Raw genomic sequence first — 24,565 nt, forward strand, 5'->3', positions numbered from 1 at the left:
ACAAAACATTCACAAAAACACTACATTAATTTTTGACCAAAAGTCACATTTTTCAAAACTGTTTCATGTTTAATAAAAATAAGAAACTTTTACTGATAGTAAACAAATTTATTATAATTAACATTTATATAAATAATGATTTAATTTTTTTTTAAATTTAATTATTTCGTAATTGCTTAGTATTTAAAAATTAATTAATTTTTTTTTTATTTTAAATATTGTGCTTATTAGTATTATAATTTATTCAGTTTTTTTTCTCACATGAGGGTTGAATTAAGTTCGTTAGATCTCTAATTGTACACGCCGCGGATCGTGACGGTATACTGAACTCGAACGTTTTCGTAAAAGCATCGCGCGCCAACTTTTTTTATTGTCATCAAATAATACATGGGAATTTTATTTGCGCCTGCGCATTACTAATAAAATATTTATGCGATACATATTTATTCAAATATGTGAATATTGCAATTAGTTGATAATAAAAAATTTTATAGGTTTTAATTAATAGATAAATAAATAATTTATAAAGTTAACAAATCGGGGCAAAATGGGCTAATTTTTGTGTGTACTCTTAAAGTTTATTGGGATATTTGAATACTTAATAGTTTTATACTTTTTGATTACCTATTAAATTTTTTTTCTTTTCGAAGATAATTTTCATTCAAATTTAACTCTATTTAATTAATTTATGAGAATCATACATTGCCATATGATTGTCGAAATTCAATCATAACTTTGAATGAGAATATATTTGTGGTTAATTAATTGATCAAGATTTTTGGTTAAATTTGAATTTGAAAAATGTTAAAAATACAGTTCTAATTTTTTTTATAAAAGACTTTATTTTCAATAGTTTTCGAATTTCCGCATATTCGGACTAATCGTCAATTTTGAAATTACTTTCAAATTTTTGAATTATTCGACAACTTTCAAATTACTCGAAAATTCATAATTATTCGTAAATTATTTTGAAAAAATTAGTATAATTTATCCTTAATGGGATAGCAAGTTTATCTTTGAAACTCTGATTAAATATTCCAATTCAAGTCGAATTATACGAAAATTTACGAATTTTTGAAATAAACTGAAGAGTTTGCAAATAATCGACGGCCAAAGGTGGGCGTTAACCGGAAATGAGTTGAAGAACTCACCCTCTTGATCTGTGACGCCTAACCCAGCTTCCGAAAGTCCGAATCTCCGTTGGCCTGACACGCATCTTAGGAAATAACGAGTCTCTAAACGAAGTGGGCTTGAAAAGGCTTATCGATGACGCGGCTTCGCCTTATTACCCTGAAATGCCCCCCCCCCCTTTGTCGCTATCAAATAGCGGACTAGCTATTATCCACTTGTTTCGTATCTGAGCGATAACCTGCTTTGAGCTTTCGGGCACTGATTTTTTTAGCCAAAACAAGGGTGGCGCCCACTCGGAGGGTCGTCAGACAGCTAGCGAAAATTGGACAGTGAAATTTACTGCCCGTCTGTCATCAATTTTACGTCTGTATTTATGTATATTTTCTTACACTATCTGGTTATAAATTACATTTGATAGTGGTAAAAAAAATTGTCAAAAGTTGATGTCTGTTGAAATCCTGACAGCAGCTTATAGTTTTACAATGTTAGCTGTCAACCTGACGTTCACTGGTGACAACAAATTGACACCAAATTGTCTCACTGTTTTACATTGATTTGACAGCAAATTTTGGAAATTCAAAATTGGCGCCAAACGGACAACAGTTTTTGGATGGCAATTATTGCCTTGAAACTCTGGTTTTAGGGACATAAAAATGATGTTTGAAAAAATAGATTAAGCATTGTGCACGGAGAAAAGCGAATGGTATTAAATCAGACATAACATCGGAATCATTACCCAGTAGCATGGACAGGTATATTTTAGACGCATTACTTATTTGACATAGTACTTATCCCAGTTGTGAATAGCAGCACTAGCCATGCTAGCATGGTAATGATTTCCATGTTACATTAGAGTTATCAAAATTTCAATGGAGCTGCTTCCAATTTGAGGTAGTGGTTAAAATTAAAATAAGGATTTGTAATTAAAGAATTAGGTTATTTAATTAATAATAAATAAATTCCGAACTGATATAATAAATTTATAAGTTTAAAAATGAACAAATTCTGATGTCTCGATCGAAAAATTACGTAAAATGAAAAATAACTTTTTGTATCCTGTAATGTTTGTTACAAAAAAAAAGTATATTTTTAACAGTGATAATTTTTGAAACTGGCCTTCAGGTCGACCGTTTTGTCAGATTTATCTATTTAAATATATAATATATATAATCATTTTCTACTTTTGTTATTCTACCCCCATTTGTTCCCGAAAAATTTTATTTCCTCACCGCAGTAAGTGTAAAATATATGTATATACACATATATATGTATATATTTTTTTTAACTTAAGTAATAAAAAAAAAGTAATAAGCTCATCTATATTCACATATTCTCATTATTACCATCCATATTTTACCTCACCTTTTTCTATATATATATATGTAGTAAATTAATTTTTTTAATGAAAAAAAAAAATTTAATGATTATTTTTTCCTAACGAAAATAAATAAAACACTATTCACCTAAGTATTTAATCTAAATTACATACAACAGGAAATACGATAAAATATATATAAACCTGGCCCAGTTTCACAAGAAACAAGTTATTTTTTATGCTAAAAATTCTGATACCATTTCATTTTAAATTCTAAACCGGTTTTTTGTTTTTTTTTTATTTTAAATATATAATTTTATTTATATATTTTTTATGATTAACTTGAATTATTATTCTGACATAAGAAATCATAACTATTCTTTTTTACGAATTTTAATCCAAGTATAAATTTCTAAAATTTCAAATTGTTTATATAATCAAAGAATATATATTTTTATTTTTAAAATAAATTTTCAATTTTTATTTTAAAAAAAACTTAATGAGGAAAAATAATTTCTTTCCTCACTCTATTAATAAAAGTCACATAAAAAAAGAAACTAGGGAATTAGCACATACTTGTTTTACCCCATTCATCAGTAAATGAACATCATTGGACGATTATTAAAGACTCATTGATCCCGGACCTCGACAACTGCGTAGGCGAGACTTAATTCATGACTCATATATATTACACACTGTTTACTAGATATACTTAGAAAGTAATACATTATTATTTATCAGTATAACATTACTGTCAAGATGACCCAAAAAAAAAATCATGAAACAATAATCAAATAAATTGGAACTAAAATTTTGCTACTAAAAATATTGTTTTCCTACTGTGCAAACATTGAATTACACATACTAGATATCAAGCTAGTTAAAAAAATTTTCAAGTAACAATTAAAAATAAATTTACTGAACAAGCACTCCCTCATTATGAGTCCAAGTTGTCCTGGTTAAAAATACTGATTGAAAAGAATTGAAAAGCGGTCACTCAATGCAAACTGTATATCTATATATACAAACAAAAGAATTGAAATTATTAAAAAGAATTCGAATTTCATCATTTTTAATTCTTTTCAATCAATATTTTTAAATAGGGTTGCTGGGGTTTGAAAAATACCCGTCTGTAAATTCTTATGAGGTTCCTATATAAGATCTTATAGGAAACTTTGCAAGATTTTGTACTTTCTTACAAGAAAAATACATGATGATAAAAAAATCTTGTGTATGTACTAGACATTAATATTATATCATTAAATCAGAATTCTAATCCCGTGCAAAAATCTTACAAGAATAAAATACTCATCGACTCAATCAAAAACATATAAATTATATGAAAGAGTTATAAAAATATATTGAAAAATTTTATAATTTATAGTTTACAAGTTTTTGTAAATAAAATTTATAAAACTTTTCTGAATACAATATTTATATTAGGGAAACTTGTAGAAAGACCACAGGAAGTTGTCAAGGGAGATTTAGTCCACAGGTTGCAAAGGTTGACTTCTAAAGTAAATACCCTGATAACACGAGTTGATCGTGAAAAAGTTGGTCATTCATCAGTTTCCGACCAACTTGACGACAAGTTATCGACAACTTCAGCTTTTGCAACTTTTGGCTACAAGTTACCGCCAACTTTCTCAAAAAGTTGGCGCCAGTATGGAGCCGCAACTGGAATGCAAGTTTCTGAGGAAATTTAAAGGAAACTTACCGTCAACTTATGATTGCCAACTTTTGCAAGCAACTTTTGCCACCAACTTTCTCAGAAAGTGTCCATCAACTTTTTGGATTTCCAACTTTTGCCACCAACTTTCTCAGAAAATATCTATCAACTATTGGAGGTACCAACTGTTGGCGGTCAACTTGGTGTCCAGTTGCGGCTGCAAGTTTCTCGTCAGTTTCTCGCCAACTTGGCTGTCAGGGTAATGAACAACGAAAGGTAGGTAAAATTATACAGTGATTTTTTTTATCGGTTAACGGTATAATACTTTTTTAACCAACACTCGAGAATCCTGTTTATTGATAGCGTAGACGGTACCCTGATAGCCAGACATTGCTCTACAAGTGTTGTAGAGCAAAACCTTCGGCTAACTTAACGAGAAAGTTTCTGGCAAACCTTGGCTGTATAATACTTTCCTTTAAGTTGGCTCCAGAATACGGCAGTAGCTTGAATGTAACTTGCCAGAAAAACTTGTCGTCAATTTGAAGTGAAACTTTCAATCAACTTAACGTCACTGTCTGCCGTTAATACTTGTAGTTAAATTGAATAGAAAGTTGCAGACAATTTGCTGTCAACTTAAAGGTAACTGCTTGCTCTCCAGCACTTACCTTTAAGTTACCTTTAAAATACGGCAGTAGCTTGTAGTTAACTTATGGTTAGAGTGACTATCAGGGTAATGAGCCAATTGGTGAATAGTTTCAGCCATTGAAAGAAAATGGTTACCATCAACGATAATCTGAACTTGATTTTAAAGTCGGACTATTGAGAGCGTATCCTTTCAACTGTTAGTCGGGGTATAGGAATCGTATAATACCTTAACAGAATCTTGATAACCATTTCGCCTACAATTTGACGTAAACTTGCAGCTGAAACTTTACGCTCACTTTTCTGTGACTCATTGACGGAAATTTCTTGTGTGAATTGCCTTCATATTGGAGTTTCAGAATGTCGTCAATTTTCTAGGAAAGTTGAAGCTAACTTGTGGCCAATGGATAGTCAGATGTTACCTTTAACTTGACAGCACATCGATCGTAGCTTTTTCCCATGTTGCGTTGGAATCGTAATTATCCGACGTCTTAAGTCGCTAGTGTCTCAAATCGAGAGAATGATATTTTAGGGACAAAGATATCGCGCTTTTGGTCAAAGAATGAACTTCCTTAATTCAAAATATTTTAATTTTGATGCAAGAACAAATTTTCTTCAAGATTGAAATACTTTCATGAAGAAAGTTATCGTTTTTGATGCAAGTGAACATTTCTCGAAAAAAATAAATAAATTTTTTTTCGAACCTAGGGTAGAAGTATCATTTGTAGCCACTGCTCTATTTTCAGTCATTTAACATTTTATTTTAATTCATGAAAAAATATTTTTAAAAAAATTCCATTCTAATACAATAAAACAATTGTCTTCGAACAAATTGAAAAAATCAATCATGTCATTGCGTATTTCACAAATTATTTTATTTTATTTCTAAGTGGCCAATACTGACCCTAAAGTGGCCAAAAACGTTACTTCTACCCTATATTTCACCGAAATTATAACTACGCCGTCTTCTTTCCAACCAATAATGTATTTCTTTTCAATCATCTCATAAAACTGAATACAGCTATGATATGACAGTTAAAAATCATTGTACACATTGAGAAAGTGTCGAAGAAGGAGGGCCTGCCGGTAATACTCCAAACAAATTAACTCCTTTTGAGAACGTCCCGTCCATTTGAAGTGTGCGCTTATAATGGATTACTCAATTCTTATTTTCTTTTCATCATAAATTTATTAATTCTTTTCATATCGATTTAGTATCTGTACTGTTGTTGGCCTCGGCTCTGAATGCTTATTTAAATAAATAAATAGATAACTACAATTCTACTGAGTATTTGTCGTCTAGAGAATCCATAATGGATTTGTAAAAGTCACTATTCTTGATTGTCATTTATGCCATTCGATACAAATACATGAATGAAACAATTCTTATAATAATTGATAGAAAACATATAAAAAAAAAAATACAGACATGTATTAACTTCAATATTGCGTCAGATAATTGAACCAAATAAAAATATATAAAGAGAAATCTTAGATATCTTTGAATTATTTAAATCGTTAAATGCTGACTTTATTTATAAAGAAGTTTTATCAATAAATGCGGCTAACTAGGATAAAATGAAAAAAAAACAATAATAATAATGATTGAGGTTAACTTTATACATTCTAACACTTCTAGTTTGTAATCAGGGTTTTATTATCATTCACTTCTATTTGTGAGGTTGTTAGCAGAATTTATATAAATAAATAAATTAATTAATTCCTTACTTTGTATTTAGAGGTAATAAATCTAATACTTGCTTTAATGCCCTGATTAAAAGAAACGATTCGAAATAATTTGCAATGTTAAATGCCCATAAAGAGGGTGATTCTAAAATATTCAAAGTATTCAAAAGCATTAAAAAGTATAAAAACTTTTTTTTTCTGATCGTATCCTTTGATAATGGTATACACTTCATATAATTAAAATTAATTGTAACCTATATATTTAAAAACACAAATAACGGAGTGACAGAGTGAGATGAAAATGCTAAAAAAATATATGAGAGGTGGTATTGAAACGGAATACTCTACTGAGATAAATTACCTCAAAAAATTTCTGTAAGTCCATTTTTGTGTTGATTGGAGGTTAACCAGATCGTCAAAGTTTAATAGATTATATTTAATTAGTAGAGTAGGGCTCTTAGTTATAATTAGAAATTATTAATTAATTTATGACTGCGTATATTTTGAGAACTTTAGTCGAAATTTTGAGCTTTCCTTAACCCTTTAATGTTCTGGAAGCTCGAAGAATCTCGGTGTGAGCTGTTAGGGGAGAGAGCCAATCATAGTCCGTTATGCGGTTGTGTGAGAGAGGGTTTAGTTGTGTAGTGTGTCCATGCATCCCTTCTATTATTTTTCGAGCTCTAGGGAAAAGACTATAGCTCTCTCACTTAAAGCAAAAGACATATGACTCAAATTGAGGGTGGGGATTCAAGGCCGAACGATTAAGGGTTAAGTTACACGAAAAAACAAATACCCTTTCTATTTTCGAATATTCTATTCCACTGTAAAAAATTTTCGGTTTCAAAATGGTCCCCGAACATTTGAAACGGCCCTGACGGATCCACATTACGGTGCTCGGAAGAATTCCGGTAAATTACCGCATTTTCCGGTGAAATACGATATTTAACATCAAACATACAGCATTTGACAGCAAAAGTATGGGATTTTTGGCGCAAAATGGTGATAAAAAATGGCAATTTATCGTGAAATTGCCAAAACCCTGCGGTATTTTACCGTAAAGTAAAATATTGCACTGTAAAATTGTCAAAAGTAACAGCACGTAGGTCCTTATGGTAAAAAAGCTACAAATTACAGTAAATTCCGGTAATTTACCGTAATTCGGACCCGTATGAAGATCTGCGGGTGTGAAATTTCCAGTGGTGTACTTTTAACATGATATGAGTGCTTTCTTTCACACCATTCGAGGTTATAACCTCAAATCGGTCATGTAACTTCCACACCGGCACTGTTGAAAATTTTAGCACCATACCATTCACACCACACCTTAGACTCAAAATTTTTTACAGTGAAGTATCATAGACAACATTCTTATGTTATTATATATAATCGCTAAAGGTATTTTAGCTATGCTAACCTATAAATCATACTTATATACATAAAAGTCTCGCGGTCGTAATTTTACTTTTAATTTTATATACGTAAGAATTTTTCCTATATAACATAGCTAAAGTTCTAAGGCTGCAATCCAGTCTTAATTTATTAAAACATTTAATGAACAACTCCAATGAAATATAATAAAACTGAAACACTTAGCAAACTTGATAATGTTCATACTTTAAATACCCGATAAAAAGATCGGACAAAATTACATAACCAATGTCAAGGCTGTATAATAATGCAGAGCTTAGTTTTTTATTTTTTTTTTCGCATGCATAATGTATTTAATAACTAACCTAATTGTTATTTATCAATTTTTTTTCACTGCTACTCCTTTTTTAAAATAAACATTTATTCATTTGAATGGAAAAAATGGAAGAATTATTAATATTATATCTGAGCATCTAATGCGTCTTTAAATAGTACTGCGTCATTTCGCTAATGAAACAGTAAAACTTACAGAGTTGAAACTTCCACAGCAACTATGAAAGTTTCAAATGAGATGTCTTTCAGTTTTCTATAATGGAACGAATTTATTAGAAATCTAAAAGTTACAACTCCACACTATTATTTTGTATAAATCATTGAAATTTTATCGAAGAAGGCATAAAAATGAATTTTTACAATTTCATAATATAAAACATATTCCTTTTTTCTGAATGCTTACTTGAAAAATCCTGTACAGGAAATAAATAAATTTACTATTTCAAACTGTAAATTTTGCTGCTTCATGTGATAAATAAATGAAAATTATATTCGACGTTCATGGAACTCCTTACAGTTGCTTCGAATATTATTATTATTATGATATTTTCTGCCAAATAGTAGACTCTAACCGTCGAATTTCGGCGAACAAGATGTACAATTCCTGAGCTTTGGTCCGCGTGGCCACCTCACGAATTGAAGTTTAGGAAGTTATTCTTGTATTTAAGACGCGCTTTCATTTGTTTCTCTATTCGCACTTAACTGGATAAACGATACTATCTTTGTTGCCCTTGTACATTAAATGAGAACTTTGTCCAAGCTTTTCTCGTAAACAAATTAAAGTTATAAAAAAATTAAAGTGCACTTCGATAGTTCATAGAATAAAGCATCGGGTCTATGTCTTTATTTTGCGTCTAGAGCTTTTATTTCAGAGAAAAGCTGGGACAAAATTATTTGAAAACCATTTTTAAGTGATATATCTACACTCGATAAATGTTACAATAAAACTGTAAAAATTGCTGAAGCTAAGAATACTTTGTTCAAATTAATGTTGTAAGAACGAAATTTTTCGATATTTAAATTTATTATATCGTAATTTTGTTAATGGTATCTTCAACACCAGTAACAAAATTTAGAAATTACAGTAGCTTACAGTCATACTGTCAAAATTGCTGAAAAAAAATTTTAGGGCACTCAATATTGTGCAAACATAATGATAGTCGTAAATGTGAGTGTAATAGTGAACACAGTCCGTGAGCACTGCTATTTAAAAACAACATTGCTGATTTAATTCAAACTCGGTACACAGTTTCTACGTATAATATACCTCCCTCAACGTTGAGTTTTAGAATTTTTTTTTACATCCAGGGGGTTTCCCACCTCCACAGCGTAAATTTTCGTTAAAAATAGCAGTTTTTACTTTAAATGGCCATTAATAAATGAAAAAATGAAAAAAAAAGAATCAGGGAACGTTGGGGGAAGGTTTTAATAAAGTTTTGACTAAATTCCAATGGTTTTTTATTTCAGATAATTTTTAGCTGAGATACACTGTTCACCGAAAATCATCATTTGTTGAAGACGTTCTGGGAAAAGCTCCGTCACTGGCTTGTTTGCGGATACTTTTACATAAAAAAATTACCTAATGTTGTTGAATATATACTTAATAATGTTCAAAAGGTTTTAATAAATTAGCTCAATCCATACGCCTAAAAAAAATTCGTAAAAAAAAGCGGTTTTTCATGATTAATCCGAACCCCCCTTAAAGACATATTTGGAACACAGCATTTCTTACCAAACTTTCGGGGTGGTCCGTTTTGCCCGCCTTCCTCTATATAAATAAATAAAAACAATTATGACATAACAGTTATATTAACATAATCTTATTTAATATAGTTACAAAATATAATAACACCCAACTAATGATAAAGAATTGTACTCCATAGAACATAATATTAACTTAAAGAAGAAAATGTATTTGTAAGTTTAAAACCTTAGAAATACTCTACGTAACAAAAACTCTGTGGCTTCACTACATAAAACGCTGTCGTTCAATATCAAGGTTCACATTTTAACTTAAATTCTCTCATATAAATGTTAGAAAATTGAATTATATATTTACGTAAAGATAAAATTTATAAAGTTTTTGTATTAGATTTTTAGTTAAAAATTATAAACTCAGTAATATTAATTATAAAATACTTAATATGATAAAATCAAGTGTATGTTTATTACTGCTAGGTATATTAGGGGCTTGTATTTGTGGTGGACGAACAAGTGAATGTAATGGTAATGCTAAAATATCATTATTAACAAGCATACATGACGATTCAACCTGTACTATGACATCAAGTAGGGGTGTGATAATGTCTGAGGCTGCTAAAATGTTCATCGAAACGCACAATAGTAAAAATAATAATTTAAAAATAGGTTTGAATATTTTTATATATTTATTATTTTTATTAAAAATATTGGGGATAATTATGTGGTTATTTACTTTTAGATCTAAATGTTTTGGATACTTGTGGAACTGTTACGGGCTCAACAACTGCTGCAATGAAAGCGCTTTCATCAAATAGTTGTCTTCACCCACCGTACTATTTAGGTAATGTTATATTTATTAATGCATTTATTTATTTTAATAATGGGGAAGTCTGGAAAAATACGATGAATTGTTTAAGAATATTAATAATCATCATTTAGACTACACTGAAAAAAAGTGATAGGCCTGTAGTTCTTTGAGTCCAGACAGATCGTCTTTTTAGGGACGAGTTCGGTTGGCCCTTATCTTTAAATCATGAACGGCGACCATTTTAACAGTTACCAATCATATGTTTCATATACTGTGTAGCACAGGACTGGTTACTGTTTAGTAAGTAGTAGTACGTGTTAAGCAATGATTCACACAAAGAGAAAAATATTGTCAAAGCATGAGAGACTGGGTATGACTGTCTCACGGATTGGTTGTCACAACGGCCACAAAAGAAAACTCAACGAACGAAATACGAATAGTGATCGGCGTTGAAAGGAAGGTGATGCCTTCGCGATACTTCGACCCCGATCGCCATCAATGACCACTGTGACAACCATACCCGATCTCTCCTATACGTATCGCTATTCTAGGTATGCGCTTTAATTCATATCTTATTTAATGATCAATCCTACACCCGATTCAGCTGCACAGAATTTTTTATCAGTGAATTGTCAAAATTACGATCGTATCCTTATTTTGGGCGTTGCTCCTAGTGCTCAAACTTTGTGATTTAGGCAACCGAGAACAAATGTATTCTTCCACGGGCAAAACAATTACTTACATCAAGGAAACTACATATATTTACGAAGGTTGTTCGTCGTTTTTTTAAATTAAATAAATAAATACTTATCCTAAACCAAATACATACCATTATTTTAATGATACTATTATAGACTATTAAATGAACTTGTAAGTATTCTTAAATAAGGTAACCGAATCGTTATTCTGATAATGCGTCCTTGGTAAAAACATGGGATGGTCATTCAGACAATATTTTTATCTCATCGCACTCTTGTTCTATAATTAATCAGTCATGTCGACGTTTTAATTAGAAAGGTGTCTAACTCCATTTCAGAAAATCCTCCATTCATGCGAAAAGGAAGTTCAAAAATTTTTTTTTCAGTACCATCTATTTTTTAGTATTGTTTATTTTTTCCCGTGTATATTTAATCCAACGAACGAACGTTAAAGTAAAAAATGGCTGACGTTGCGCGATTTCGAAAACAGTTACTTGATTTAAATTTATAATAAATTACAAAATATTTCGATTCTTTATACTTTAACATATTTAGATTTATTAAGTAATTATTTATGAATGATAATTTTTTTACTTAAATTGTTTTCTATAAAAATTATAAAAACGCAATTATCATTTAAAGTGAGCGACTACTGGTACTGATCAAGTTAGGAATTCTTTACCTTATAAATTATAATACGCAATTTATAAGGTCTAGTGATTTTTTTTGTTTTTTTTTTTTTTTTTTTTAAATAACTTGTGTAGTTTATCCCACGATAGTAATGCATACTTATCATACCATCGATTAAAAGCTACAAATTATTGTACGACATAATTTTTATAGAGTTATATATATTTTTTTTTTGCATAAATTACCTACAAATTTATTAAGAATATCATTGGATATCAATTTATAAGTTAATAATTTAAATATAAATTGATACATGAATTGATATAAGCAACGCTTATTTTATATATATTCTTCTGATTGGGCCAATAATATTGAATAAAAATGAAACTAGTTTTAAATTATACATTTAATATACATCAAATAAAATATACTTGTCATTTTAATTATAAACCTCAACTAATTTAACTTTGAAAGTTTTTCAAACTTGTAACCTTTCATTACTTTCAATTTTGAAATTACTTCATTTACAATTTAATATTTCGGTTAAATTTTTTTACTATTTAACATCGAGATTTTATCAAAGGCTTTTGGGATCAAAAGTAACCCTATCAAAAAATTCCATAAGGGAATGTAGCCTAGATCCGGTTATAGATTCTCACATGGGTTCCTACAGGAATCTAGAACATGTGGATTTTTACTTCGATTTTCCATAGGAATCAATTTTTTGTTAAAAAGTATACGCGTATCAATAGACGACAGACATAGAACTTCAGATATACAGGATTCTATAGAAATTACTTATATAAAAACCCAGATTCCTATGTAAGTTTCCCAAAAAGAAATCTATATGTTAAAGTACTTATTGGCAGAGAGCGCGACGAAAACGACATCTGATGGTTACAAAAAAATTTTTCTCATTGCACTAACATTTTACATTTAATTTTCACATGTTTATTTTTAACGAGAGCATGATTTAACGAATTTATGGCCAAAGCGAGCGCTGCGATCGATTCAGTTGTTCCTACCATATTAGACTTCTTGCCAATATGGTAATCCTGATACCCATGGTTTCCTGTATGGATTTTATATAAATCCATGCATTCCTATATGAATTCCTATGGACTCCCATACAACCCCACATAGATTTTTTTATATGAGACAAACTTTCCATGAAATTCGATTGTAGGGTTTTGAAATTTCTTATTTATATAATTTTATTTAACTCCAGGATTAATTGGACCAGAATCGGCAATGAATATTGATGCAGTACAAAAAATAACATCAATATTAAATGTACCACATATTGTAAATATAAATTCAATATCATCACCATACTTACATTATTTACATGAAGAAACGGATGCGTATATCGTTCAAGGAATATTAGAGATGATTGAAGTACTTGGATGGAAATCATTCACATTAGCAACACCCAAATACAATAGTAATAGCAATAAAGATGATGATATACAAGTTATTGCTAAAAAAGTAACAAAAGCTGCTATTTCACGCGGTCTTTGTGTTATGATACATGAAGAAAATGACGATGATTTCACATCACGTATTATATATATTGGAAAACCACCAAAGAGTTTTTTTAAAAATTTAGACGCTACAGTTGTGATTGCTAGTGAAGGAAATTTAAAAAATTACATTGATAAAATTGACTATCAGCATGCAATTATATTACTTGAAGATTCTCGGTAAGACGTTGATTATTTAAATTATTGTTATATTAACATTTATTTCGATTTAGATAAGAGGGTAGAATTTTATTTCTTTTGGGTCGCAAATAAATAGTTTATGCTATGGCCAAATGAAAAAAGCTTGCTTGGAAAATAACGGGTAGTATCCCTAATATGCGCATGTATACTCAAAAGGATCAGGTAACGGTCTCCAATAAAAAGGAGCCAGACTTCGGTTTTGTCACATTAATTAATTATTATAATATTTTACCCGAGCTGCTTTAAGCTTCGATTTTGATTGAATAATCAGAATGTTTAAAAGATTGGAAAGTAGAAAATTCATTTCGGGATTGAATAAGTGGTTAGTAGCTTGATCGACACTGAATGGTAACAAATGGAAGAAACCCTTTTTCGGGTATTGAGGAGAAGTTGCGTCTCACCATTTATCTCGAAGCAACTTGTTCACCAGCACAGATAACTGGTACCACAGGGGGCATTTCCAAGCCCACTTCGGCTAGAGTCTATTTATTTTCTGAGATGGTAGTAGTGTTTGGCCCAAGAGAGATTATGGACTCGTGGTGGCTGTGGTTAGATACCAAGCGCAATGGGATTTTCCATTATATCTCAGGTTAATGTCCACCTTAGTTGTTACTCGATTATATTTTTCGGCTAAGAGTGTCGTTCGGGCGGGGGTAGGATCCACTGCAAAGCATGAGTGCCTCAAAAGGCACAGAAACGACCTGTCGTTAAAGGGAGGTGGACTTCGATCATAGTTCGTTTTAAAATCATAGTTCGTATAAGCGCGATTAGATAATCACTTGGTGATGGATGGAGACAAGTCTGTGTTAATAGCATGTCTGATATCTGAGTGATTATAAATGGATGGAACCCTTTTTAGGGCACTGAGAAGTGGCGTCTCACCATTTACCTTGAAGCAACTTGTTTATCAGTACAGGGAACTGGTACCATAGGGGGTATTTCCAAGCTCACTTCGGTTAGAGTCTCTTTATTTCTGAAGTGTTCAGAGTGTGGTCCACAGAGCTATGGACTCATGGTGGCTGTTGGTTCGGCATCCACAACTAAAAGGATCTTTGATCTGATCATCGGTCCTAGGGTAATGCTAATAATGAGCTTATGGTCAATATTTCGCTATAATTCTTATGGTGGAAGATAGGGATGTACGAAGCGCGTGTACATCCAAAAGGATAAGGAAACGGTCTCCTGTAAAAAGGAGGTAGACTTCAGTCTCGTTACATTAATTAACCCTTCAGTGCTCTCACTATGAGATTTTTTCTCACACTCATATGTTACCTAAATTTTCTCTAAGTTTCAAATATAATGAATGCTTGATATTTTTTCTATCTGTAAAAAATTTAATGATCTATCAGATTACAACAATATCATTTAATTATTCTCGTAAAATATTTTTGAAAAAGTTTTTATTGTTGCTCTGTGAGATTTTTTTCATCACTATAGTAAGATAAAATGTAAAAATTAAGGAATCGAATATGGTCGGCTTGATTCGGATGTTTTCGGGAACACTTTATTTATGGCTAAGGTATACACAAACAACTGTCATTCTAACCTTAATTTTCAATTTATCTCTGTCAGCGTGTAAATATTGAATATAAAGTGGATTTACGCACGCGCGCGCTTGCGCAGAATGTGTCATAATTTTTCTCATCACGAGAGCAATGATAGAGGTGGGTTTTACGAGTGCTGAAGGGTTAATGGAGTTCAATTGTAATAAAATTATTTTTTCCCTTCAGTTATTAAAAAAAAAAAAAATTCATTTATTATAAGTCTTATTGGCATAAAAAAAAAATTAATCTTATAGGTTTATATTTTATTTATATTATTTATGATACTTGTAATTTTTTATTTCTCTAATTCCTTTTCCTCGACACCATTAAATGATAGCAATTGAACAATTGGTATTAAAAGTTAATAACCGTAAATCCGTTAATTTTTTTTATTCATGCGTATTGTAATAAAAAATTACATAGTAAACAGAGTTTCACTCTTATAGAAAGTTTACTGACTTACTTTGAATGTCCTCGTTGGGTTTGATCATTCATAGTGACATTGTAATTAATATTATTATTACTTTGCTACAAGGAAATAAATAAATCAAAATATATAATTAAATATTCTATTGTATTTTAACAGAAATGATATAATTGGAATTGAATCACGTGTGGAAAATTCAAAATTATGGAATAATAATAACAATAATCAAAATATTGATAAGTTTGATACTGAAGAAATGCGCGAAGTAAGATGGATGAAAGATGCTGTTGAAATTTATACCAAGTCATATGATTTATTATGGTAACAGTTAATAATTTTAATTATTTGGACGTAGATTTTCTTAGCGGAAAGTTATAAAAATTTATTTTTAACGCATCAGTACCCGAAAAAAATTTTTTTAATTATTCATGAATCATTTAATACTAAAATATATTTTTTTTGGGTCGACACGTTATTGCTTATCTCTGTGCTTACGAGAAATTTTTTTTTTTTTGCTTAAAAAAAAAAAAAAAAAAAAAAAAAAAAATTTGTTGTAGTAAGAAAAAAAAATGCTCAAGTGAAGTTAATCATGCCGAATGGAATACTTTGGTCAGAAATGTAGTATCAACTAAAAATGCTCAATTACAAATTGCAACGAGAACAATTGATATTTATTTGCAAGTTAAAAATGGTGTACTTGATAAATTGGGAGAAATAAAAGTTAAAAAAAACGAAGCAGTTGTCGACTGGGCCGATGATCATGATTCAAATAATAATAGTGATGATGATGATGATGATGATAGTATTATTCCCGAGTCACTTAAAAATGTTTTGTCAAGTGGTAATGACAGAACGAATGATTGCGCTACATCTGTTAAAAATTTTAAAACTCGTAATGGAAACAAAAATAATCATAAGAATCACAAGATTAATAATAATAATAATGATGATGACGATGATGATGATGATGATGATGAGATATCAAGAGTTTTGTATGCTGATGATGAAGACTATGAATTTTGGACCGTGGTAAATAAAATTATTTTCAGTTTATCATAATGATTAGTAATGACTAGTAATTGATCGATTTACAAGAAATGTTGCTATTAATTACAAGCTATCAAATCTTTAGTGCAATTTAATCGTTAACAGTAAAACAAACTTATTAGTATAAATAGAGATATCAAACTGACACTGAACTGACATAAAATTTAATTGAGTCAATATTGTATTAATTAAATTGCAATATTGATTATACAGATAAAAGTTAATTTTATTACCATTAACAAGTTTTTTTTTTATTCACAGGTGGCTGTAGTAAGTGGAATCGGTGTTTCAATGTTCACAATTGGTATATTAGCTGTTTATGTGGTATATAATAACATACGCGGACCACGCAGTCCAAAACACAAAGGCGGAAGACGTTATTCTGGAAATGGTAGTGTAATAAGACGTGTTAACAGTGAACGTGAATTACAAATTGTAACGCAGACACCACAACATCATCCTCATCGTAATCAGCAACCACGAACAAATCAACGACGAAATAGTAATAACAGTATCGGTAGCGTTATTTCTGATAGAAGCGTTTAATATATTTTTTACCATACCTGCGCCTAAAGTTCAGTTGCCGCCCTGTTTAGAGGGAAGTTCATTTCTTGCAAGTTAAAGCTTTCAGGAGCAGATTTGGTGAAAAATTGTGTACACACCACGAAAGATGGCAGGACATCTTAAAATGGGATGTCCTACTTTCCTCCCTAGATGTGTAATATACTAATAGTTATATAGGGAGGAAGGGGCAAAACGGGGTACTTAAGGAAATAGTAAGTATGAGAACTCAAATACGTTAAATTTTTTGCGGGCAAAATGGGGTACTCCCTAAAAAAAGTGCAAAAGACAGTTTTTAGATATTATGTAATTTTGATTAAATTAAATTGTCTTGTAAGTAATTTATATGAAGAGAAATTACATTTCATATAATTATTGGATGTCAAAAAAGAAAAAATTCCTTCGATTCGTGAATACGCTAACAAAAAATTTCGAAATAATGCTCAATTATATTTACAAAAGTGATTTTGAAATGTTTAAAAAATATTTTAAAAAGTATACTTTTTATAAAATCTTGGGGGTACCCTATTCTTACTCTTGTCCTGTTTTGCCTCACTTTCCTCTACATACAGAGAAAAAAAAAATTATCAATATAATAATCCAAAGTATCATAAAATAACGTATTGTTAATATAGAAAATCGATTTTTCATCATTAAGCGTCTATTTAATTTACCAATATGTCTTAATTTAATAGCCCATAGAATTATTGAAAATACTGATATATGTCCGTTTCATAACAAGAATTCATATATTTTATTACATCATTAGATTAATTGTTATAATAGTTTTAAGTGAATAAATAACATATAATGTAAATTTGATTGATTAATAAAATATTAAATAATAACATGAATTTATTTATTTATTAAATATTATTACTGCCGGATAAATCATTTTTATTGTGATGATGACTCATGGGTAATATCCTCGTGGATAAAGTTACGACGGATATGACGGATTAAAGAAGGTAATGAGGTATGTATAGAGGACCAAGAACTACGAGCTATTGTTCTTGCCACTTGACACAATCACCATGTCAATTTTATCTTATGTAACCTATAAATACTAACAAATACAAAGAAAAATATTTGAATATTCTCTAATTATTAGAAATTTATTTATTTCTTTTTTTTTTCAACGAAAATACCATAGAAGTTTTGTATCTGTGTATTAAAAATAGCCAGTGTTAAATTTTTTTTTTTAATATTCAATGTTTGCTATCCCTATAAAAAAACATGTATATGGGAATCCTAGATTCCTATGTGGGTTCACATACGGCGTTTAGTGATAATTCTCCATATGGGTTCCTATAGAAATATTAATCTGTTCTTTTATTCATATGCGCTTAACAAAATGGCGGCAAGAAGCAAAAACAAAATTGCTTCATTTTGTTTTTTCACCGCCATTTTGTTATTTTTGCATGTACATTAAATTAAGCCTACACTGATAGAAGGATTTGTTTAGGAGTAATAAATTGATTTATTAAATTTTTCTCAACTGACTTTTTTGGATTTAACAAATATTTAGTAATTATTAACAATATTTATTATAATGAAATAAGTAACTTCTTTATTATTAAGAAATATTTTTAATGCTAACAAAGCCTTATTAACATAAAAGAAATATTTGTTAGCACCAAACAAGGCTTGTTAATATTTAATAAATATTTCTTAGACGAATTTGTCGGTAGAGGGCTACACACGAGCCTGTAGTGGTGTACAAGTATTAAAAAAGCTATATGTGTGTGTCGTTGCGATGTCATATTGTTTACTCCGTTCTAGCTTGCATTGTTGGTTAAACGTAACCTACAACTGAAGCTCTCATATACTTAAATAATATTTATATCAGAAGTATTTTGTAAATTGTCATCCATATTATAACTATGAAAATATGGAAGCCTTGTTAATTTTATTCAGTTCAATTTTAATCAAATATAAAACCATTAAAAACACATGTACTATCAAACGGATTTTATGTTATTTCTCAGCGTAGTTTAATATAAGAAATTTTAATTTGTTTATTCTAGTTATAGTGTAAATTACTATGAAATTGTATTTTGAAATTAAAAGAACAGAAAATTTTATACGATGGTTGTTTTAGTTATTTTTGTTTATAAATACAAATATTAATGAATGTGTGTAGCTGCATGCAAAAACATATATAGATATATATTCTTGAACTGTGTGATTTTATGAATTAAATTTTAATAAATAAGTTAATAGATAATTTCTTAAATATAAAAAAAAAATTTGTTCAAATAATAAAAAATATATTAAATATAAAATATTCATTTATTAATTATTAAAAAGTGATTCATTAAATGTTAAAAAGTGATTTATTAAATACTAATAAATCATTTTTTAAATGGAAAGAAATCGTTTATTAAATATTAACAAATCGTTTATTAGATGCTAAGAAATATTTATTAAATACAAAAAAATGATGTTTAAGAAATGATTTGTTAAATATTAATAAATATTTCTTAAATAAAGCTCCGTTAAGAAATAATTTGTTAAATATTAACAAATCTTTTTTAATACTAAGAAATCCTTCTATCAGTGTAACAAACCTTACATATGTATCTTTATTCATAATCTCATAAAAAATAGCCTTTTTTTCGAGCGCTAAAAATAGAATACTGCCTTAATATGCATTGAATTAAAAGACGAAACATCATTTTAGGAAAAAAAAAAAATTTTCAAAATATTGCGTTCTTTATTCCAAAAGGACATATTTTTATACGCTTTTTTGGGTTTAGTCACTAAGCTTAAAGTCATATGAAGGTATAGTTTTTTTTTTTTTTTTTTTTTTTTTTTTCAAAAAACAAAAAAGAAAATTTTTCAGTTTTAGAATAAGTTTACAATATGATTGGCAATAAAAAAAAATTAGACGCCCTTCTTGCTTTAAATTTAGTAACTGGGGCCAAAATGTCGTATAAAAATATGTCCTTTTGGAATTAGTAACGCGATATTATAATTTAGAGAAAGGTCATCTTCCTCAAAATATAATTTTTTTTGTCATACATATTGACAGGTAGTCAATGATTTATTCAACCCACGTAAAATTAGAGAATGCAAAGTTATTTTTAAAAAAATTTTTTCTCATCGTTTTTTTGGTGGAGGTTTGAGGAAAAAAATTTTTTTCCTCAAAATATATCATCATATGAGTCAATTTTAAATAAACTTATAATGAGGAAAAGAAAATAGTCAGGTTTTATTAAAAAAGTATCTTTTTGTATGAGTAAATAAATGTCACTACTATTCATGCGTTAACCGGGAACTGTGTATACGTAATTGTATTTTCCTGTAGCACACACATAAGGTGTTTCATGTTTGCGTATGAATATGTATATATTTATTTACTGAATTTATCTAAAATAGCATTTAAATGTCCGATGTTCAATTTATCAAAACGTTGACTGACGTTACAACATAATTAAATTAAATCTCGACACACTTAACTTGTAATTACACAAAAAAAAAAAATCAAACGTAAATTAATTTAATAACAAAATTTGTAATAAATGTATATAGATTATGAAATATATATATATAAATATACATCCTATAATATTCACTTTCGTTACAATATTCATATATATATATATATATATATATATATATATATATATATATATATATATATATATATATATATATATATTTAGAAATAATTGTCTAATAAACTTTATGTTTCCCAATAATAATAAAAACGTTAATTTTATTTATGACATATTTCTATCATTGCCGCAATATATATTAATCGGGTAGCTTATAATCATTTATAAAATAAAAATATATTCCATTTGTTTACTTAATTAATTTTAGTATATAAAAATAATAAATACTATTATAAAATGTATTTACAATAAATATTGTTATTGTTAAATATAGGTTTACAACAGTTTTACATTATGTTAAGTATCATTTAAATTTCACATGCACATGTCAAGTTAATAAGAAAAAACAATTTATAGATAATTGTTTTATAAAAAACTATCACTATTTATTTATTCTTCACGCGTAATTAATAATCGCTTGTAGCTTTACGGTCTGATAAATATTGATTACCTATATGTATTATAATGTACTTTTGATTTATTTAATAAAAATATATTAAATAAATTTAAAAAAAAAAAAAAAACCATAAGAGAGATTGTTAACTTCGTTGTCGAGCATTTATATAGATTATCAACAGATGTGAATGAATAGTGTGATAAAATTTAATGTAGTTTATATATACTACTACTTAGCATAACATATAATTGTGCTCATGTATTATGTCATAATGATAAAAAAAAATCACATTTTCTTAAAGAGCTCATGTTATAATTACTGTTATTATATAATGATAATTAAAATACCGTTAAATAATGTTAAATCTCAGTATTTCGAAAATATAAATTATATGTGATTAAACTTTTTATTAATAGATAATTTATTTTCTTTTTTTTTGTTTGTTATTTTGAAATAAATGAATTATTGAAAAAAAATTGATAGTTAATTATACATACGCACTAACACCCATACAGATCAATGAGGCTAGAGTTTGATATATGACGGAAAAAAGCCAATGAAAACTTTTAAAAATTAATTAGTAATTAATGATTATTAATATTCCGTCTAGAGAGATTTGCAACACTATTGGTAGTAATGAGTGTTGATAAGTCTTTCATTCATGATCATCAGTAGTTTGATTAGAAAGTCTACAGAACTATTGAAAATGATATCAGTATCAATTGTGTTGGGATCATGGACATGTAACGGTGTATTATTTAAAATGATTGAACGTTTTATTTATTTGAAGATTTTCTTTTATTGAAACAGAGTCTCAGAAGTTTCGAAAGCGTGTCTTAACACCATCAAGGATCAGAGAGAATTAACTACTTACAACTATATTACTACAGATGTCCTTTTTACATCGTGTAACATTAAGTGTTTATGCAGTCTGTACAATGCTCGAATTGTACCTAGTTTTTATGACTCGTGGTTTGAGTACTTTAAACTATCTTTCTCCGAAATAATGAAATAAAACCTTTTTCAAGGGTTAAAATTTGTTCATCAAATGGTACTCAAAAAGAAAAACTTTTTTTTCAATAGAGGAAACTCCAACCTTGAACTTTGACACTTAATATCTGGATAAATACAGTGGAAATTAATAAGTTAACCATCGCGATTAATATCATTGGCATTTTTGATTATTGAGATATCTATTTTAATATATAATTCTTCTAAATGATCCTAAATATTGAGTCCATGGGTCGGCAGAGTGATTCAGGCTTCAACTTATATGCAGAAGGATCCAGGTTCGAGTCCCTGTAAAGACGAATAATTTTTCATTGATAAAAAAATTAATGAACATCTTTTAATCAGCAGAAATAGTAATTTGACGTCAGTTTTATTGGCATGGAATCCTAAGTTAACAGAACCGAATTTAAATCGTAATGACTGCTTTATGACGTCTGAAGGCGTTCTGAAGAAGTCTTATAATGGCTTCTTAAAGGTGTCATTTTTAAGAACTCTTAATTAAGAGTTCTTGAAGACTTCATAAATAAGACGTCAGTTGTGTGACGTCTAAATGTATTCATTTTTAAACTTCTTTATGAAGTCAAAATTAGGAACTCCTTAAAGACGTCACGGTAAATTCATACTGAAGTCTTATTCGCCAAGTCAGAAAAAAGAATTCTTAGAAAACTCTTTTTAAAGACGTCTTAATGAGCTTGCTAGGTGACTCATTCAACATCTTGAAAACTACTTAAAAACTTCTTGATGCATGTGTTACTTCAGAATGTTTTCTTGTGAGAGTCGCGTACCAAGATTGTGCGTTCCGACTTGCCCAATTGAGGTTGATTGGAATCCGATCGACGTTACCCACATTAAAAAATCATAAAAAAAAAAAAATTGAAGTAATTATAATTGTATTAATGATTTATATTGACTTCTGACACTTGAATATGGGAATGGCTACTGTATTTAATATTAATAATAAGTAGTTTGGTAAATATTGTCATAAAAAAAAAACCCGGGGAATCCCTCATAGCACGACCAACGAAAGGTTAACGTACGAATGCGAAGTGGTTATCCCTGGTTAAAAATACTGATTGAAAAGAATTGAGAAGTGGTCACTCCATGCAAACTGTATATCTATATATACACACAAAAGAATTTGAATTATTGAAAAGGATTCGAATTTTTTTTAATTCTTTTCAATCAATATTTTTAAACAGGGATAGTGTCAGTCATAAACCTCGACTTGAAATAAAATTCGGTTGAAAGCTTGAGATAGAAATTAATATTTTTTAACCTCAAATTTTTTCATGGGTACTATCTACCGGTATAAATTATTTAAATTAGTAAGCTTTCTGACGTGTCGTCACATGAATGAATTAATAGTAATTCATTCTAATGAGACGGAATTGCTGCGTTCGCAATACAACCTTACGGTATCAAGATCTGTCTAGATTATGATAATCATGATACGATAAACTGACGCTTTCAGTATACAAGGTATTAGTCAACAGAATATCATGATCATCGTGACTGAAAACCCATAGAAATCACCGCACAAATTTATTGTTAATAAAGCAGCAAGTGATTTCTCAGTTTCACTTATAATTAGTCAAACGATATTTTTTCCTTATTTGCTGTCACATGTAAATTCTTGAGAATTACTAAAAGTAATATCTCCTGATAGCCAAGTTGGCGAGAAACTGATGAGAAACTTGCAGCCGCAACTGGACACTAAGTTGACTGCCAACAGTTGGTACTTCCAGTTGATAGACATTTTTTGAGAAAGTTGGTGGCAAAAGTTGCTTGCAAAAGTTGATGATCATAAATTGACGGTAAGTTTCCTTTCAATTTCCTCAGAAACTTGCATTCCAGTTGCGGCTCCATACTGGCGCCAACTTTCTGAGAAAGTTGGCGGTAACTTGTAGCCAAAAGTTGCAAAAGCTAAAGTTGTTGACAACTTATCGTCAAGTTGGTCAGAAACTAATGAATGACCAACTTTTTCACGATCAACTCGTGCTATCAGGATCTCTATTTATTTTCACGAAATTGTTTGTGTGTACGTTGGCCGTCGATAAGATAGAAATTTTCAGTCATTCGCTGAATTTTAGATTTTTTTTTTTTCAAATTTTTTATTTGTTACTCAAGTGATACTCGCTCACCTTAAACCTGAAATCTTATAACACTTTAAGCTGTAAAAATTATTCAAATTTAATTCATTTTTTTATTATAGCATGAGTGACTGGGTATGCATTTTAGTTTTTCAAATTTTCA

The 24,565-nt window shown here is 29.2% G+C and overlaps 1 protein-coding gene across 1 annotated transcript; it reads left to right on the plus strand.

Annotated features, from left to right (window-relative positions):
- Nucleotides 1-10,288: 10,288 nt before the first annotated feature.
- Nucleotides 10,289-17,652, plus strand: LOC103574906 (protein PFC0760c). The gene is made up of 6 exons (XM_053738635.1): nucleotides 10,289-10,511; nucleotides 10,585-10,686; nucleotides 13,210-13,684; nucleotides 15,836-15,997; nucleotides 16,234-16,705; nucleotides 16,985-17,652. Exons 1-6 carry the CDS (start codon nucleotides 10,289-10,291, stop codon nucleotides 17,267-17,269), a joined length of 1,719 nt encoding a protein of 572 aa, XP_053594610.1. The 3' UTR covers nucleotides 17,270-17,652.
- Nucleotides 17,653-24,565: the final 6,913 nt, after the last annotated feature.

This window comes from Microplitis demolitor, chromosome 4 (assembly GCF_026212275.2).
Source record: "Microplitis demolitor isolate Queensland-Clemson2020A chromosome 4, iyMicDemo2.1a, whole genome shotgun sequence".
NCBI classification, from domain to species: Eukaryota; Metazoa; Arthropoda; class Insecta; order Hymenoptera; family Braconidae; genus Microplitis; species Microplitis demolitor.

Bases quoted from the DNA above. Each gene is read 5' to 3' on its own strand.
- LOC103574906 (XM_053738635.1), top strand. From the start codon at position 10,289: ATGATAAAATCAAGTGTATGTTTATTACTGCTAGGTATATTAGGGGCT. The intron at 13,685-15,835 runs GTAAGACGTTGA...GTATTTTAACAG, and splicing joins ATATTACTTGAAGATTCTCG to AAATGATATAATTGGAATTG. The intron at 15,998-16,233 runs GTAACAGTTAAT...AATTTGTTGTAG, and splicing joins AAGTCATATGATTTATTATG to TAAGAAAAAAAAATGCTCAA.